The 19,504-nt window shown below is 28.2% G+C and overlaps 4 protein-coding genes and 1 long non-coding RNA gene across 5 annotated transcripts; 1 reads left to right on the top strand and 4 right to left on the bottom strand.

Moving 5' to 3' along the window:
* Positions 1-1,099: 1,099 nt before the first annotated feature.
* LOC108768954 (uncharacterized) lies at positions 1,100-1,766 on the bottom strand. The gene is made up of 3 exons (XR_001940514.1): positions 1,726-1,766; positions 1,366-1,531; positions 1,100-1,205 (listed from the first exon to the last, which is right to left on the bottom strand). It is a non-coding gene; the product is annotated as an uncharacterized LOC108768954 (long non-coding RNA).
* A 3,932-nt stretch (positions 1,767-5,698) lies between these two features.
* On the bottom strand, positions 5,699-9,537 carry LOC108768887 (uncharacterized). Its single transcript, XM_018519566.1, has 3 exons — positions 9,377-9,537; positions 6,534-6,869; positions 5,699-6,132 (listed from the first exon to the last, which is right to left on the bottom strand). The coding sequence occupies exons 1-3, from the start codon at positions 9,392-9,394 to the stop codon at positions 5,788-5,790; spliced, it is 699 nt and encodes a 232-aa protein (XP_018375068.1). The 5' UTR covers positions 9,395-9,537; the 3' UTR covers positions 5,699-5,787.
* A 2,553-nt stretch (positions 9,538-12,090) lies between these two features.
* On the bottom strand, positions 12,091-15,013 carry LOC108768832 (uncharacterized). The gene is made up of 5 exons (XM_018519459.1): positions 14,932-15,013; positions 14,207-14,455; positions 13,605-13,775; positions 12,827-13,213; positions 12,091-12,424 (listed from the first exon to the last, which is right to left on the bottom strand). Exons 1-5 carry the CDS (start codon positions 14,947-14,949, stop codon positions 12,116-12,118), a joined length of 1,134 nt encoding a protein of 377 aa, XP_018374961.1. The 5' UTR covers positions 14,950-15,013; the 3' UTR covers positions 12,091-12,115.
* A 586-nt stretch (positions 15,014-15,599) lies between these two features.
* LOC108768902 (uncharacterized) lies at positions 15,600-16,396 on the top strand. The gene is made up of 2 exons (XM_018519591.1): positions 15,600-15,755; positions 15,841-16,396. Exons 1-2 carry the CDS (start codon positions 15,642-15,644, stop codon positions 16,291-16,293), a joined length of 567 nt encoding a protein of 188 aa, XP_018375093.1. The 5' UTR covers positions 15,600-15,641; the 3' UTR covers positions 16,294-16,396.
* A 602-nt stretch (positions 16,397-16,998) lies between these two features.
* Positions 16,999-18,934, bottom strand: LOC108768931 (uncharacterized). Its single transcript, XM_018519643.1, has 2 exons — positions 18,786-18,934; positions 16,999-18,379 (listed from the first exon to the last, which is right to left on the bottom strand). The coding sequence occupies exons 1-2, from the start codon at positions 18,786-18,788 to the stop codon at positions 18,017-18,019; spliced, it is 366 nt and encodes a 121-aa protein (XP_018375145.1). The 5' UTR covers positions 18,789-18,934; the 3' UTR covers positions 16,999-18,016.
* Between the last annotated feature and the right edge of the window lie 570 nt (positions 18,935-19,504).

Here is a 19,504-nt window from a genome sequence, read left to right as displayed (position 1 = left end):
ATTTGATAAAATAAATCTTGGGCATTTTATCAATTGAGAGATCTCACTTTTATATTTAAATTAGAATAGTGTACAACAGCTTTAATGTGCACTGAGTGCGCATTTTTGCCAATGAAAAACGCTGTAAGTCACCGACGAGATGCTATTAAAAACCATCGGCGTTTATGGAAATTCGCGTGCCTGTTAAAATTTAAGTGATTAAAAGTAAGAAACTAGTAATACTGTACTAATTTCATGATTTATTAGTTTCGTAGACATGTACATATATTTAAAACTTAATAATACTTTTATAATAATTTTAATGTTATATCATCTGAGTTTGATTATCAATAAAGATGATAACTGCAGAGAAAAAATTGTAATTTTTCGGCAATACCATATATAAGATATTATAGCATTAAGGCGATATTAAAGTCGTCTGTTTTATCGATTCAGGGACTTTTTAAATTCCAAATTCGATAACAGTGACATCTTTGATTTATTTCTTACATTATATTATATATCGTTTTGTCTCACTCAAACGCGATCCAAATGCCGATTAGGATGGTGTGAAAGAAAATTAATAAGGGTCAAATTAGCAATTATTAATTGAATATAATGAGGCTAAGAATAATGATATACAAGATAATATATATTTGTTGATGCATATTATAAAACGCGTTGATTGAAATGAATATTATCGATTCGGAGATAAATAAATTTTTCTAATTTAACCGTAACAAAATTAATATTTTAAATAAAATATAAATTAAAAGAAATATGCTAAAATTTATAATAATAAAATCTATGGTAACAATATATGTTAAGTTCAAAATCATCGGAGCTGCCTCCCCTATTCGGCATATTAGTCAAACTTATTTTTACAAAGAAATAAATACGATTGCAAAGCAATTTAAGTATTTACATCTAAAAACGAATTAACTATTGAATTAATTTAAAGGAAGGCTGTATATAAAAATCTTTATTTTGAGTCAAAATTTTAAACAGTTTAAATTTCATTTATGTATTTAAAAAATTTTTTTTTAATTTGAAGATTTTACAATGTGAGAATTTTTATCATTATTATCATATTGCGCAACATGTAAATATTTTTGTCGGTTGTCACAATGTGTTTTACTGCAATATACATCATCAAATACAAAAATTAGAGTGGTAAGTATTGATACACCAGCAAAGATAATCCACATAATCAACTCTAAAGTAACCTGTAAAAAAAAATATAACAAATTTTAAATGGATTGAAAAATATACATATATACAAATAATAGAAATATCGAAAAAATTTTAAAAAGTTTAAAAAATGAATATGTTGAATATTTAATCCTTTTATAATAACCAAAATATTAAATAATTATTAAACATTACCTCAATGACTGCTCTCAAAATCGTTATTATATATGGCCTTTCAGAAATCCATTCCCACATCATAAATGGCAATAATATAAGAAATAATAATAAATCAAGTGTATGTATGACAATTATAGAAATAATTTTGTTTAGTTCAAACACAGTCCATATTCTTGTATACATGCTGATATATAGATAAAATGTATACAAGTTAATTATATATATTTTAGATAAAATAAATTCTTAAAATTTAAGTTTAATAAATATAAGTTGCATTTATATTTATATGTACTTTATATATACGTAAAAAATGTACGGAAAGAAGGTTAATATATAATTAAATAAATAATTAACAAATTAAAAAAATATTTTACTTACGTGATTATTTATGTCTTAATTTTACATTTCTTAAATAAATTATCTTCTATAGTATATTTTTAAGTTTAATGCAATCGTTCTTTTAATTCATATAATATAGATTTGGAATCTAGCCTATACTGTCAATGGATGATCGAAATATTGGGGTAATTATTTTAAAGCATTTTGCAATGTATCTGTTTTTAAAATAGCATGATTAATTTTTATCTGTTGTATATTTGTAAACAAAACGAATATTATTAAATGTATTATCAAACGAAAATTATAACACGTATGATTTATATGGTACACTGCAGCTGTCAATTAATAAACTTGTCATTAATGGTTAAACCGTGGTGGAAGAAACTCAGGTATGTTTGTTCTTGAGACAAATTTCGTACGATTCTGCGCAGATTCCAAATTAAATGCGACCATTTAAACATTAATGCCGCGATAATTTTGAAATGACAGCTCGAGATGAATTTATGTACTTGCCAAATAAAAATGTAAAAACGATCATCAAAAAGGAGAATTCAAAAATATGTATTTTTATCACTTCTTCAAAAAAAAAAACGTTAATATTAAAGAGGGAAAAGGCTCAAGGAAAATCAATTTTATTTTATTATAGCTGGTAAACGTGACGAGCGCCTGTAATAAGAGAAAAGTTGGTATCCATTGCTGATCTAACAATCTAGACAACTTAGAAAATAGAATCCAACTGTTCGTCACGACCAAAACTAAGAGTTAAGGTCAGATTAAGTCAAAATAAACGCGATTAAGACGCTGGTAGATAAAGATAGAAAAACGAGCACCTTGATCAGAGTAATGCAATTCCTTTTTGAGCGATGAACCAGGCCAATCGATCGAATTCTTACCGCTAAAGTCCGAACCGTTTGCCAGACAGAGAGTGTCCTCAATCAGCCGACAGCAACAGTTGCTAAACCGCGCGAACATTGCACCATTGCGGAGTGCATGACATTACGCGGCCGGCATCACCTCGTGCCTGGAGCACTTGACGTGAGAGTTGCAGTGACCACAGTGGCCACTTCATGCAGCAACGTTTCAATGAGAGTTCCGCTTACTGTCAAAACATTAAAGATATGACTCCATCGTCGAAACTAAAATTCCATTGAATGGGTTTTGTGAAAAGTCAATTAGTCCGGTAACTTCAACGGCACTCCCGAAGCAAACGCGCGATGCGACGAACCAGCTGCGATTCGTTCACTTTCAATTAAATCGGTGACGAGGGTACGTTAGCTTCCCCGTCATTGGATTTTTACATGAAGAGAACGATTTTATTCAAGTATCTAAAAATTTACCTAAATATATAATTCAGATAGATCCAAAAATGTGCAGTGTGTGTGTATGTGTGTTTAGATTCTAATTAGCATAGAATGTTCTTAAAATGTTTTTAAAATATTTATTGAATGTAAAAATATTAAATAAATATTTAAAAAATATTTTTTAAATATTGTGGACTGATTAAGATACTTTAGAAAAACCGTTCTTTTCGTGTATCTTCGGGGTACTGAACCCTCCATCACGTCAAGGTTCCCCTGAGAGGGAAGATATCACAAAAGATGCACGAAAACGGAAAATTAATTAAATTATTAATTATACAAATTATATTAATTATGAAAATAGGAATCGCTTGTGGAATTGCGTTATTTGCTTAAAGATATTTATATTAACGTTACTTTTTTATAACTCGTGTGTTACCGTTCAAAGTATAATCGAGAGTTATACTCAAGCAAAAGAAAACTTTTTTGTTAAATAAAAATAATTATTGTCCCTAATTTTCGCAAAATAATAATAAATCGTATATTTCTATTGCGTTTTGATTCCAAATGATTGAATCGTACAAAATATCTATTAATTCCGTAATACATGATTATCATCTCAATTGTTTCATGAATAGTTAATCGTGCAAGCTAATAATCGTATACCGTGAGTATTATCATGAAGTCACGAATGCCGTTGCACAAGTGGCGATAAAATACAGCAAAAAAAATTATAATAACTCAATACCGAGAAATTAAAAAATATTTGTAAATATATATTTGAAAGATGTATTATATAAAAAGTATCAAAAAGTGCATGACATTATTGCGCGATCGATCTATAGAATATAATTTGCAACCTTGATAATCAGAATGCTGATGAGTCAGCACTCAAAAACGACCGAAAGAAATACGAAATAGAGCGTTTTTTAATTCATTGATTAATCAATTTTATTATGCGCAAATACAGCTTTTACGCAAATGCAGACGTTTCGTATTATCTAGCATTTGTCGCGATTACGTGATTATATTTCAAAAGGAAATGTGGAACGACTACCCCCCATGCACACACAAGCCTCGGTGGCTCGGTATGTGAATGACTACGCGATAACTGCGTGTAAACATGACGCGCCGTCCGACCGACCGCCGCGCATCGCGTTAAATTGTCCAACTGTCAAAATATTTTAACGCATATTACGAAATAAATAAAATAATTTATTTGTTACACATTTTTAATATTCTCTGATGAATAAGTTTTATTGCACAGTTTTTGCTTTATTTCTTCGATTTCTTAGATTTATTACCCATACACATAATTCATCGACACTGAAAAAAATTTTGATCATTTTTGATCCAATGAATGATCGTTAATCAATGTTTGACTTAATGTCCAACTTAATATAGTTAATTTATTGATACAATAATTGGATTAATTTATATGACATATTTATTCTTGCAATGTATTCTAGTAATATATATATATATATATATTTAACAATTTATTCATAAAGAATAAAATAGGCTGTATGTTGCTTAAATTATATATACCAAAATGATGTGTATTAATTATACAAAATATATCATCTGAAAAATAAGCGAAAATTAAAAATTGTATTGTTTGAATGTTCAAAAAGTATTCGTACAGACGAGAAATTTAGCTTCTAAAATCAGGAATACATACGAAGCTCGTTTGTTTATGCTAGAACAGAATGTATTCATTGTATAAAATTGCTAATTAATGTTTACTTTTTACAAATAAGACTTTTTTATAACAAATTTTCTTGAATACTTTTTGCTCTCACTGTATAACTCGGGCAAATGTTAATAAAATCTAGGGATGCACCGGATCGTAAAATTACCGGATAGCGGATATTCAGACGGAATGTAATATCGGATATTCGGTATCCGATCGGATAGTAAAAAAGTACCGAATAATATCGGATGCATCCCTAATAAAATCTTTTGAAAAGTTTGTACTTAACTATTAAAAATGTATAAAATGTATATATAAATGTATACTCTAAAATTTATGGGAACGATACAATTTTTCCCAAAAAAATTTCCTCCATTTCTGAAAGTTTTATATCAGGATCACCCTTTAATTGATCTTTTTGAGCAAGTTCATACAAAATGTCTTTATTATAATTAAATATAAAATATTTATTTGATAATTTTTAAGTTATTATATAAAAAAGATAAATAAGAAAATGTTATCAAATTTATACATTTTATTTATTTAATAAATACAGCAATTACATTTAGTAAATCTACTAACGATTTTGTTTAGAATATACGAACTAATTTAGAGACGTAAGTTAGAATATTATTATCTAAAATTATAAAATATTAATTTGTATAATACTTTTTGGCATCGTGCATGAAGCATAAGATAATGATTTTAACCTAATGCATAAAAGCAAAATAGTACTTATAAAATTTATAATTTTTAATATTTATGCAATCTTACTCTTCTAATAATGTGCAACAAGTTATCATCATATTTATACTTTAATGCAATCATTTAAGCATAATCGGTAATACGAAAACTCAACAGTACCTATATGAAATTATAGAGTTATAGATTTTTTACATATTTCATTTATTTACTCAAACAGAATTTTTTTTGTAAAGATAAAATTTTATTGTAAAAGGTTGAACATCTAAAAGATTTATAAAAATAATTTTAACAAATCTAAAAGAGTAAGATTCTTGCTGTCTAAATATAAGTACTAAATTAAATATAATTAACTTAGCTTCTGTAGAATAAAGAATACATATTCACGTTATTCGTATTATAATAAAATCAATTGGTCACTCGGTGATGATAGCAAGGTTGATGTGTCGTATGCCTGTGATTTCTATGTAAAACATTCCTCGCGTGCTTCCGTCTTTCCCTAGCAGCTACTTGCTGTCTGTGAACGAAAAGCGGTCTAAAAACCTTAGAATCTTGTGCCTGCATATCTTCCGCCTCGCTAGTAACCTTCTTTTCGACCTTGTCCTCGGATCCCGTACGAATAGATCTCCTTATTCTAACATTTTCATTTCTTGAGTCTAATTTAGCAGCTTGGTGACCTATGCTTGACAATGGCAATCTTTCTATAAAGCCGTTAGTCTCCATTTTATTCTTCGGTATTCCGTAAGCTTCCACCTATAAAAGATACAGCTTTCATTGTATACGTTTACAATTATTACATGCATGTGAGATATATTGTTTTATAATTTTTATAAACATATTTTATCCTATGATTTAAATCAATAATGTAGTGTAATATAATATAATTGCAAATATTATTGTGATATAATATGATAAGTTATATAATTATAGAAATTATTAATTTAGATTTTTTAATCATTGTAATTTATTAAACTTAATACATATAATTCTTCAATAATGTGTATAATTCTTCAATAATATGTATTTTAATATTATCTTATATAAATTTATATAATATCCAAGTCTTGAGATATAATATTAAGATGAAATTTAAAAAAAATTCAAGTCATTAATTTAGAAATATATTACATTAACTGATTAAACAGAACATTTACCAATCGACCACTTTTAAAGGTGTCATCTCTTATGCGATCTTCTCCAAGCTGCAATCTCTCAATAATACCGTTATCTTGTAAATGTTTTTTCGGTAGACCATATGCGCGAATACCTGGTTTATCTTCTTCATTAGAATCCAAATGGATCCTTCGTACTTTACCGTCCAATCCAATTTGATTGTAGATTTGCACCCGTTTGATGTCTCTTTCATTATCCAAGGATTTGTCCGATTGGGTGTAATCTGGATGATTGATTGATCGATCGGAATTTAATACGCTTGTGTGCTGGCGACTTCTCGCACTGCTTAAGCTTAGCCAGATAGCCAATAAAAAGAGCTGAAAAATAGAGTATAAACAATAGTATAAGATAACTCGTTTGTTTGCAAAGTAATATATCAATAACTTAAAACGATCAAGAGCGAGCAAATGAGATATTTAAATAAGCAGATCCTTTTTAATAAAATAGCATTTAATAAAATAGCAAATATAATATAATATAAATATGTTTCGGCTCACAGAGTCTTCATCAGTTATAATAACATAAAAATTAAAACTTACAATCTTAAATCTTACATGTAATAATATAAAGCGACAATAAGAGACAAGTCGGTAACCAGATAGAATTTTCTTTCTGCATGTGATGTGGTAATTAGAGCAGGCACACACCATGTCCAACAATAAAATATAAATGCGTTATTTTTTTTTTTGTAACTGCAACGATAACGTAGTTACATTTTTTTTTATAATGGTAACGAATTTTACAATTACTTTCATCGTACGAATTTTACAATTACTTTGCATACGATTGGACATGGTTCGATTGTACAAGCTACTCATAGTGTTTGAGACTCCTAAGCTCCCATTCGCTGTGATTGGTGGTTGGTCGATATTAAAAAAATAACAGAAAAGTAACGAAAACTTACTTTTTCGAGCAACAGTAACTGTAACGAGTTACTTTTAAAAATCGGTAACTAGTAACTTGTTACTTTTTCTACTCGGTTATGAGTAACTGTCACTTGTTATTTTTAAAAAGTAACTTTCCATTCTCTAATTTTTAGTGACTAAAATTTAACTGTCTAGACAAATTCACAATATTGACCTTACAATTTATATCGGACTTAACTTAATTCTCGCTATCAAACGAATTTATCATTGGACTTTACATTTTGATGCTAACTACACATATTTTATTGTTGGATATGATGTATACCTGCTTCTCTAATTATCACATCATTTGCGGAAATAACCAATAAGAACTCTCTCATTGTCACTCTCTCAATGTTCTGTTTAATCAGTTAATGTAATATGTTTCTAAATTAATGACTTGAATTTTTTTTTAATTTTATCTCAATATTATATCAGGACTTTATATAAATTTAATAATATTATATCAGGATATTATATAATATTATATAAGATAATATTAAAATACATATTATTGAAGAACTATACATATTTATAGTTAGATGTAAGATTTAAGACTATAAGTTTTTATGTTATTATAATCGATGAAGACTCTCTGTGAACTGAAACGTAAAATTTATATTATATTATATTTGCTATTTTATTAAATTATAAGGATCTGCTTATTTAAATATATCTTATTTGCTGGTCTGTTAGTAGTTTTGAATTATTAAAATAGATTAATATTTACATATTTTGCTTTTAACTATTTGTGAAGGTGTTAATTTTTATATTATTTCTATTTTTAAATGCAGATTACAATATCGTACCAATAAAAATATCTTCTTATTTTATTTAAGAAAAGTAAGAGAATAAAAAATTAAGAGAATAGATGAAAAGTGTTGATTACTTAATAAATGTATATGATAAAAAGATATACCTACATGTTAAATTAAAATATCAAGTCTTTTTAAATTCTCTCGAAGTTGACATAATCTTTACTACATGACGAAACATATAAATGTTATCTTCTGCGGTTCGACACGATAACTTTAATCACATCTTAATAAAAATGCGGAAGATTACATATTTCCTTAAGCGAATATACTCTAATGCCATTTAGACAATTGGAATAAAAAATGTCATGACTTCTCCGAGTTTATGGAAAATCAATCTTGATTCAACGATGATTTTCCTGTCTGTTTTATTGTTTAGTATCTACTAATGAAGATAATAAAATGACATTTCATTAATTTTTACGACTTCCATTTTTAATGATTTTAATGAAGACATTTCGCAATATAACGTTCTCATCATTATGAATCAAAACAAATAAAAAAATTTTATACGCAAACAAACAAAAAATTAAAATTAAACTTTAATTTTAAAAATGCTTAATTTAAAATGTATGAAAATAGTTAAAATAAAAAAGAAGCGTTGTCGGAAGACAATGAAATTAGTGTTATTTTTTATTTTATTATTTTATTATATTATTATTACATATTTATTATTTTATATCGAATTATTGTATTTAATTAAATCAATTATTATAATTAGACAAATCTGTTATATTTTTGATGAAATAATACAGCATTATAGTCCGATTTTTGAATAATAGTTACTTTTTAAAGAATTATATAAAACTGATTATTAACTTTATATATTTTATTATATTTTAATATTATTATATTTTTACTATTACATTTTTAATATAGATTTTATCATTTTAACATAAATTGTATTCAACTATATTATGTTAAATTAAATGGTAAAGAAGGAAACAACAATAAATTCAACCTGATATATTATATTTAAAACTGTAAAATATTCTCTGAATATAATGTCCAATCAAAAAAACTTTTTTTAATATTGAAGAAAAGGTAGAATTTGAAAAATTAGATTAATTATTCGATAAATTATATTATTCCTGATCTCCTTACCGTCAATGTCAATCTCATTGTACAGTGGTACTTCCTTTCTTCCTCTCGCGAATATCTTGATTGCGGCTCGCTCTCCAGTTCTTGCTCGGACTCTTAGGCGGCGTTTGAGGGGAAAGATTGACCGCGCTACGGTTATATACCTAAACCGGCTGCGATCTCGAAGAACGCAATTAAGTTAGTTTCACACAGGAGTCTGTGATATGCAGATTCGTTGTAAAGCAAGAGCAGTCTTGTTCCTGGTAAAAATCCCGCCACTGTGAGTCTACAGTGAATCATCTTCATAAACGAACCGCAAACAGATGAAGAGACTCGAAAATTCATAGTGTTTCTTTTGCAACCCAAGATGGGTGAAAGCCCTCGACGGAAAAAAAACTGTCAGGGGAAGGGAAAGGGAAGCAAACTTTTGACCATAACTGCGAAATAATAATTTCAGGATGTTGTGGATTTTATGAGATTTATACAGATGCAGGATTTTTGAATATACCATTATTACTACTACAACTTATTATTATTATAACTTATAACTTTTATTATAACTTCTTATTATAATTTATTATTCACGTGTTATATTTTAAATTGAATTTTTTGATGGAAAAGTTGTATGGATATGAGTTGCATATTGTAATATAAATATGGTGAACAATAAAAGAAATAATTCTATAATGAAGTAGTACTTATACTATATTATACTATATTAAGCTTACATTTATATAACTGTACATTTATATAAATGTATTATATTAACAATTAGATATTAATAAGAATTGAAGACATTTTTTTAGTTTATTATGAAACTCGGTTTTTACGATGATACAGAGACCGAAACTACCTCTGACTTTCATGTAAACTAAGGATTAGGCATTTTCTTGTAATCCACAGTGAATTCTGCTAGTGTTAAACGCCTGTTCATTGAGTGCTAAACATTTGTACGTACGACTCACACGTGTTGCATATGCAAACGGTTTTCCCACTCTTCCAGTGACGGTGCCAGTGTTTCTCATTTAAAAGTAATTCTGGTATAAAGAACAAAAATAATAAAATTTATTTTGTACTCTTACTATCGGTATATAAATAATGAGTAGTTTTTTATATTTAAATTTTATTTTAAATTATTATTGAATGATTTATGGGATACACATTTATTACACTAATTAAGAAATCCAAGGACAAGAAATTAAGACATCGTGAAAAATTAGACAACCACTGTCTTACGTCGCATGAATGAATAGTACGTTAAAGGAGCGAGTGACTAACTATTCGCCCTGAGGGCATTAACAATGACACGTTTACTACAAACTGCAGTAATTTCTACCGTATTTCTAGTAAGTGCACTAATAATCGTTCGAACAATTCGCAGATGAGACCTTGACTAACGTTCGCAATTTTTTTGTCATCTAATATTAGGAACTGTTCCTATGTTACAAATATATTTTTCTCCAATATTATGCATTTAATATTAAATAGACCATTAAAGAAATATTGATAATATGTAAATAATGAAATTCTACCTTAATACAGTTGCTATAATTAAATATAGATATTATTTTAATAAGAAATATATAATAATGATTTTTATAATAGTGAAACTTATAACAATTCGGTATTATGATGAAGCAATGCTTTATTTATTGTAAAATTAGTTGCAATAATTATAATCAATCGTAGAAAACATCGTTTAAGGAATTAAATATTTCTTTAAGCAATCGTTGAAAAATAATCTATATTACTACTTTCTTTAGTTCTGTAATAAGATTCAAATATAATCATGCACTAATTATCCTACTTTTTAAGTATACACAGTGCTACTTTCGAAAGAAGCATGGGTTTTGTTGGTTTTTCTCATGAAAACAGTAGAAAAATATTAAACTGCATCCACGAATTTATATATTTTTTAAAACGGTATACATTTTTTTTACACAGACTTTATGTTCCACTTTAGAATATACGTATATTGACACACGTTTCATTTATGTTATCGTCAGACCTTCTGGCAAACGATCTCTAAATATACAGGTATATATCTCGAGATACGATCTAGTAAATGTTAAATTAATTCCAAAGCTTCCTTTTTTAGAAGTTTAAATTCTCGACCATTTAACATATACACACTTTCTATTTTGAGGAATTCATATGTAATGTGAGAAAAAACGTGTTTTATTAAATAAAAGACAAGGAATAATTCTTCGAGTCTTTTAGGTTTAATTCTGACTGTGACGCATAACTGAGTTGCGTGTTAATTAAAAACGATAATAACAGATAATTATGCACGATTGCTCATTTAAATATTATAGTATAGCATAAAGATAATTATGCATGATTGCTCATTTAATTATATAATATAACATAAAGATATTTGGAAGAAAGAACGGGATTAAAAAACGGGGACAAAGTAGAATTAGGTATTGTAAAGTATAATTTATATTAATTAATTAATTTTTTATTTTCTATTTGATAATTGCTTAGTTACAATTATGTCGATATTTTATTAATAAATATTTATTAACTCTCAAACATTAGTCTAGTCCATTTTATTATTTAAATTTTATAGACTTAAAAATCGAGTTAAAAATATAAAAATCGCAATAAACAATAAATTTAATAAATTGTATTTTTACATAGTTTAAATTAACAATTTAACTTGACAATTATGAAAGATAATTATTTACTCTTTATAAATTGTTTTAATAGTAATAAGAACGTTCACTACCGTTAAAATATTAATAATAATCATAAGAATTATTAGGATCTATATCGATAATTTCGTCTCGGATAAGAATTGTAAGAATTGTATCTTCGATAAGCCGGATTTCTATAAGATCTCCGCTGCACCTCTTGTCGGTATTTGAAGAACGGTCTAAAAACCATATTTGCAGCGACTTCCATATCGTGTGGATCTTTGGGATAGTTAATATCCGCATCCGAAGTCCAAAAGACTGGTGTAATATCGACACGAAACATTTTGGCAGGCAACGAATTTTCGGAATTAATATCATTCGTGTACTTGGTCTGTTTTGTACTCGACTCATACAGCGAAGGTGATACTCCCATCTATGATGAAGAAACATCTTTTAATCTTCCTCTAAATATATTCATTTTTATATCTTTAAACTTATAAAATTAAAGTTTGTAACTAACTTTAATTTTATTAGTTATAATTATATTGCTGGTAACGATTAAAATTTATTGCACTTTTAAAATATTATCTATAAAATACAGGTATACTGATATTTTTATAATTTAATTTCAGATTTAATTTTTCTGCAGCATTATTTTCTAACATCTAACATATATATAACGTAACGGTATGTAAATTTAAACATAATAATTGAGGTAATGAAGTTTTTTTATAATTACGTTTTAATTTACATTTGTCCATCAAAATTTCATAGTTCCTAAAAAACAAAGAACTTAAAGAAATTATCTTAAATATTGTGAGAGAAATGGATTTACCTCCGAAGAGGATAGGTCAAGTCGCCAATTATTAGGATCCACGCTCCACGAGCTTTCATCAACGTAATTTTGAACGTTTTGTTGAACTTCGTCATGACTGTTCTCCAATTGACTTTTTAAAATTTCATCTTGCATTGGTAATACTGCCGCGATTGGCACATCAACTTTATCATCAGAAATTTTTGCGGGTTCGAGGAACGCGATGATTGGTACCGATATTGTGAGTGGTGGATGTTCCGAGGGCATTATTTCCTGGCTCGGGTTTGGCACGAGATATGGAATTTCTTGAGGTATGTTATCGATAAGGAACGGCTTCTGCGTACTTTTAAATGTCTCGATTGATGCTTCGTCGTGCTGCGATGCATAAGACGGAAGATCTCTACTTTCCTGGAAGATCATATGCTCGATAACATTACGTCAATCCACCATATGCTCTTTGACGATTTCTTTATAAATTACATCGGCAGTTGATATACATCATGACAAATGTTACTCGTTTATATACAGTTCCCAGGCAACACGCATGTTTATGAAACGATCTTTATGGCCAGTATTCGTAAACCGTTTTTATTTCAACCCTGTCTTGTAATAAGATGCTAATAGTTTTGAATGATTTATGATATCTTAAGACTGTATTTAAGACAATCTTATATATATGAGAACGGAATATCAGAGCCTACAGCATTTTAACATGCATGTTATCGGGATATATGTATACTTAAAAAAATATATGTTATACGATAATAGAATATCAATATAGCATTTTTACATATTTTACCGAATTTATGTATCCATTTTCACCGTTTTCAGTAAAAAATTCAGTAAAAACATCTGTAGGTATTAAATCATCTACATCAGTTTTTGCATTCACAGTCTCTGTTATATTTTTCTGTACATCCTCTAAATTCGCCATGGGAACGACAAGAATCTGCTCACTTTGTGACACCACCTTAAAAAGATTTTACTTTTTTAAATAATAATATAATAAATTCGAATATATGAAACATATGCTAAATTTTTTTATTTTTCTAAAAACATTTATCTCTATACTAAAAATAAATCGACATAATATAAAGCAACAATTATTAATTGCAACAACAAAATTACATAATTCTTTTTAATAACTAATTAGCATTTCCAAACTGCTGTTATGTAAATGACTAATCATGAATCATGCTATGAATTGGTTTATTATTGTTAATAAAAGCTAATGATAGTAGTCACACTAATAATTAACAAGTATATTATTAATAGCAGTAATATTCATTTATATTTTTGAATACCGTGTTCTTTAATGAAGCAGATGTACAGAAATGTTGGAGTAATATTTATAATTAATTGTATATACATATAAAAATATATAGAATATAATAAGTAAACCTTAGTAGGTTCAGTGGCGGGCATAACAAGCACTTTCTTCTTTATCACCAAGCCTTCTAAGGATCTATTGCCGACTGTATCTTGTACAGCATCTTGCACTACCGGATCTCGCACAACGGCGGCCAGCGTATCATTCGTGGTCTGAGGTTCCGTTGGTAACAAATTTGCAACATCTTCATAATCAATAGGTTTCGCATCGGATATGCACACGAATAATACGAAGATCATAAAAAACATGATACTTCCAAGCTATAAAATGCAATCAATGACATTTTTTAAATCGAGCTTAATAAGTTTTGACTTAAATGCAATTAAAAAGCTGTATACTTTAAACAGATTAAAATTTACAATAGAATTTATTTTCTCGAGATTTTAGTTTGAGGAATTTAATTATTACAAAAAATGTATTTAAAATATTGATGTACACATATACATTGATCGATTAAAAATTAATTAATTAAATATTTCATCATACTATTATCAAAAAACTCTAAGTTAATAATTAATTTTAATTTAATAAATTATACGTTCAATTAATTATATACTTTTTATATTTCATATTTCTTATAAATATAAATAATCTTTCCAAATAAAAAATTTGTATAGATTGCAGTCTATGACGCAAAATTTAGCGTGTATTCTTCATATATTTATATATAATGTGTTAATTGCTATATAAAAAGTGCAATTTTCAAGTGAATCTAAAAATTGATCTAAAAACGTACCGATGAGTCGTTTTCCATCTCGATAATAAAACTGCAATAATCTTCCTGTAGCTTCAACGAGACTGCTTCGCCAAAGATTTTCCAGCTCTGCCAAGGTATAACGGATCATACTGGTTTTATATGACATGCTGAAAGAATTATCGTTTCTCTGTTAATAAACGTGAGTATCAACCTTGCGGTAAACTTCGTTGCACGGATGCTGCATCATGAAGATCATACAGACAGATATAATTGTCAATCATATAATAATTAATTCAAGTGAGTTATAATCTTGTATTTTTCATATTTTTTCGTGTTATATAAAATATTGATTTTTTTATTTTGATTAATATACATGTGCTAGTATTTTATTTCTTATATTTTAATAACTTTGATAAAAAATTAAAATTGTAGAAAATTGTCAAAATTTTGTATTTATTTTATATTTATCGTTTTAAATATAATTTCTTAAATTCCATAAATTTATGAAACAATTATGAAATAATACGTACAAGAACATTTGAATATTACAACAACTACTGTTTGATCAACCACGAAGAAATATTGTATTTATGGTTAGCGGACTCTTAACGATATCGATAGTGTTTAACAAGTAATTTAGCAACGAATCTTGAGTAGCAAGCTATAAAAGACTTGCTTCAACTTTCTGAAACATTAGTTAGCAATTGGAAACTGTACTCTTTGTACCATCCAGAAAATTCGTGATTCAAATGGAACGCTTGAGCGTTATCCTCTTCAATTTCTATTCTCTCGCGATCCTGGTGGAATCAACGTCTACTGGATCGTTAGCAATGATTGAAACTTCGTGGGACAATGTACATGACGTAAGAGATATAAAAAAATCACGTAGATCTAAAGCAGAATGTATAGAATAATACTAAATATCCTTTAATTGAAAATCCCGTGAAGAACTCTACCCAGGTTGGAGAACACGCGAAGGATTCGTTATATTTGAATAACGCATCAAATGCATTCACAATTTCAACTGGTGACTTTTCAAGCAGTAATATTAAAAATATGCAACACAATGAGGATAAAGAAAATGATGCAGATCGTAAAGAAGAACCATCTGAAGATTTGTCGTCGCATGATATCCTACTGGATCCTAGTTTATTACCGGCTCGTCTAAGTCGTCAAACTGAAAAAGGTGATGTTAAGTCTAACAACCATGACGATAGTAGAAGTATTCTTTCGTCGAAATGGAATCTAAACTATGAGGGTGATCTCAGCGTGGCTGAAGATAGATATCCATCTGCATATCCGTATTATCGAAGAGAGTTTCCGAATCAAAGATATCGAGCGAACGACAGAAGGGAACATTATCGTAATGACTGGAGACATCCTGTATTTTCGGGAAAATAAATGGAAATTTGAGTTTTTTCTTTTCCTTCCCATTGAAAAAAAATTAAATTTGCATAGCTATGTAAGTAAAAAATAGTAATGACAAATATTCCTGATAGAGAAAACAGAGAAATATATATTAATAATAATAAAAGTAAAGAAGTAATCTTATAAACTTATAATTAAAATGATAAAATCTAAATTGTAATGTTTCTTGAGAAGAGAGAAATTACTTCTAAAACAATTTTACCAAAGTTTTCTAATTAAAATGACTTTTTTGCCAATAAAAGTTGATGCTTATAATTAAATAGAGTTGCCGTTTAATTTTTTTTAAAACCTCATATTTTAAAACAAAGTCTCAGAATATTTTTAAAATAAAATTAAATAATAAATTATTTTATTATTTTAATGAACATTTTTTTCTATATTGTATCTGTAAGCTTATGGTATATTACAAGAAACAATTAAATATTATAATTATATTAAAAAATAAAAATGTATCTATTATATTAATTTATTATGTTATGTATTTGTGAATGGTGATAGGAATAAGAAGTAAAATAAACATATAATTAACATTCTACATTTATTTATAAAATATCATACACATATTTATTTTGTTACATATGTAACATTTATTCTCAAAGAAATCGTATCATAAATACACTCCCATATGTACATTCAAGTATCTATTCGAGTAATATTATTAACTTATTTGCTTGCGTAAGGCAACTTTGGTCGATAGCTTTTAATTATTAATGTTATTTTTAAGTAATAACCGACTTATGATTAAAAGAAAACGCTAATTATTACATTAGAAATTATAAAGTAATACATACTGCCGCTTCCTCTAATTCTTCTGTTTATTATTTTAATCAGCTCACTCTCTTGTATATTTAATTTTAATCCGACTTAAATCTATAGGATTTTTATAAGAGATCATGTATGATCATAAAATAGCTAAATGCTTTCTTGATTTTTTGCTCTTATTGTTCCGTTTGTCGTAAAAAGAAAAACCTTTCTGAATCAGTAAGATTAGTTCACACCCGTTAATTTATACCGTTAATCCTCGTTGAAATAATGTCCACAATCTTTTAGCATAATTATACTAACAAGTTCAACGCCCTTTGCTGCTGTTTTAAAATTTACTCGTTTTTCAGTACAAAAATTTCCTTTCCGTTATTGACTCTCTGTATGTTTTTCTATACTTCACATATTTTTTTATCTCGGCGGTAAGCTCCGTCGACAAGAAAACAGTTTTATTTGCGCCCGAAATTTTCATATTGGAGCGAGTCTTCCGCTTTGCTGTTTGAGTTTTTGTGTGCTCACGGTACACCTATAAATATCCGCGAGCAGCAAGTTTTATCTCATACAGCCCTGGCGAGCTACAGATATCAGTTTTGTTTAAAAAAGGTTCGTATCACAGCTTGCTATTTTTCAAAATATATGTTCAAAATATATGTATTTTGTTTGAATCATTTTAAATGAAACTATCTTAGCTTCCCTATAATTTATCCATCTTCCTTTGGGCTTTGCGTATCTTTGTTTAAATAAAGTTTTTTCTTGCCCGATCTTCTTTCAAGCCTTCTTTAAAGGTCTTTAAAGGACTTTAAAAATCTTCAGACTCATTGAGGCTTTATAAGTTTCCAAATTTCTCGAATGTATTATCCTCCCAAAATGAGATAATACCAAAATGAGATAAATTGCAATTGTTGAAATCTCCAAATCAGCTTTTGCTTCTTTCTTATATTCGCCTACCTCTACCTCGAACAGCACCCCTGGCACGTTGTCGATACGCGACCTGTTGCCGATACACGAAGAGAGGACGAAGAACATTGGTACCAGCTGCAATCTCAAGATCATCATCATTTGCTTCCTCTACACTGCGTTTTTCAATATTGCGGGTTGCGATACTATTCGCAACTTTAAAACCGTCATTTAATGCGTATACCGATTCCTTGTTTATCAAAGTTTGAGGATCGTCTAATTCTTGAACAAGAACCGGTACAACAAGTATGGGAGAACCATACATGCTCATCATTCTAAGAGGTGATGCGTAAGAACAGACGACAAACAGTAGCACGAAGACAATGAATGTAGCAGCCATCTAAGAAAGAAAAAAGGTTTGTGTCTTTATATCCACAACATCGATAGATATCTAAAGATTTGTGGATCAATAGTTCATACTGGAAAAATATCCCAAATTTCAAATAAAACGTACGTATTTTTAAGAAGTTCTTAGTAAATGTTCTCTACATATTCCCAGTATATGTATATATTGTATATGAATGTATTTGTTAAAATAAAACGGATTTGCTTTTAATAATTTCCATACATCATTCAAATAAGTTTCGGAATGAATTAAATTATTTTTTATTTTGATAAGAAAATTTTTTTTCAAACATTTTTTTTCATAAATCATAGAAGACATTAGATTTTGTAATAGAAGCAAAAACTATATACATATATTTACGAGAAACGATTTGTTTAAATTTGAGAAAAAATATATTTACCATCTTGTACTTGAAAGTATCGAATTATATTGATGATACTTAGCAAGAAAAATAATAATCGCTTTCACTCAAAATTAGGTTACTCAAAAGAGGAAGTAACACGTTTCAATGCAAAGCATTTACTTAAAAAGTACAATAGCACGTCGAGACAGCTCTCTCACAAGTTTATGGTGGCCTGGACCGGGCATTCAGTATTTATATGAAACAATGACGTCAAACCAGAGCACGCTAATTATACAATGACGTTCTACGACGGGTGATAATTGACCTGGTAAACCAGCTAGACATGACACATCGGTGATCTATCCTGGGTGTTCTACGATGCTCCTTGTTTTGCTGGCCTTGAAGGTGTTAACTTTGCTACAAGGAAACCCCCTCGATGCTTATCTATTTACGCGTAAAATATTGATAATTTAGTATGTCAATTCTCGCGCATGTATTCAGGATTACTCAAAATTACCGCGCAAATATACGCTTATTGAAATTAAGCGACAGAATCATTTTGACGTTATTTTGCTGGTACGTTTTAAAATATGGCTTTTTATTATCTAGATTTACAGTATCTTGCTTGTGTGATATATTTCCTGCTCATAAAATATGCCTTATTTAGATAAATTTATATTATTTTTCTTTATATACTTTTTATTACAATATTATTGTATTTTTGAACTTTATATTAAGTTTAAAATTAAGAACAAATTTAGAAAACTACATTTTGT

The sequence above is a fragment of the Trachymyrmex cornetzi genome, unplaced genomic scaffold (assembly GCF_001594075.2).
Source record: "Trachymyrmex cornetzi isolate Tcor2-1 unplaced genomic scaffold, Tcor1.1 scaffold122, whole genome shotgun sequence".
Classification (NCBI taxonomy): domain Eukaryota; kingdom Metazoa; phylum Arthropoda; class Insecta; order Hymenoptera; family Formicidae; genus Trachymyrmex; species Trachymyrmex cornetzi.
This window is presented reverse-complemented; position numbering and strand designations above follow the sequence as displayed.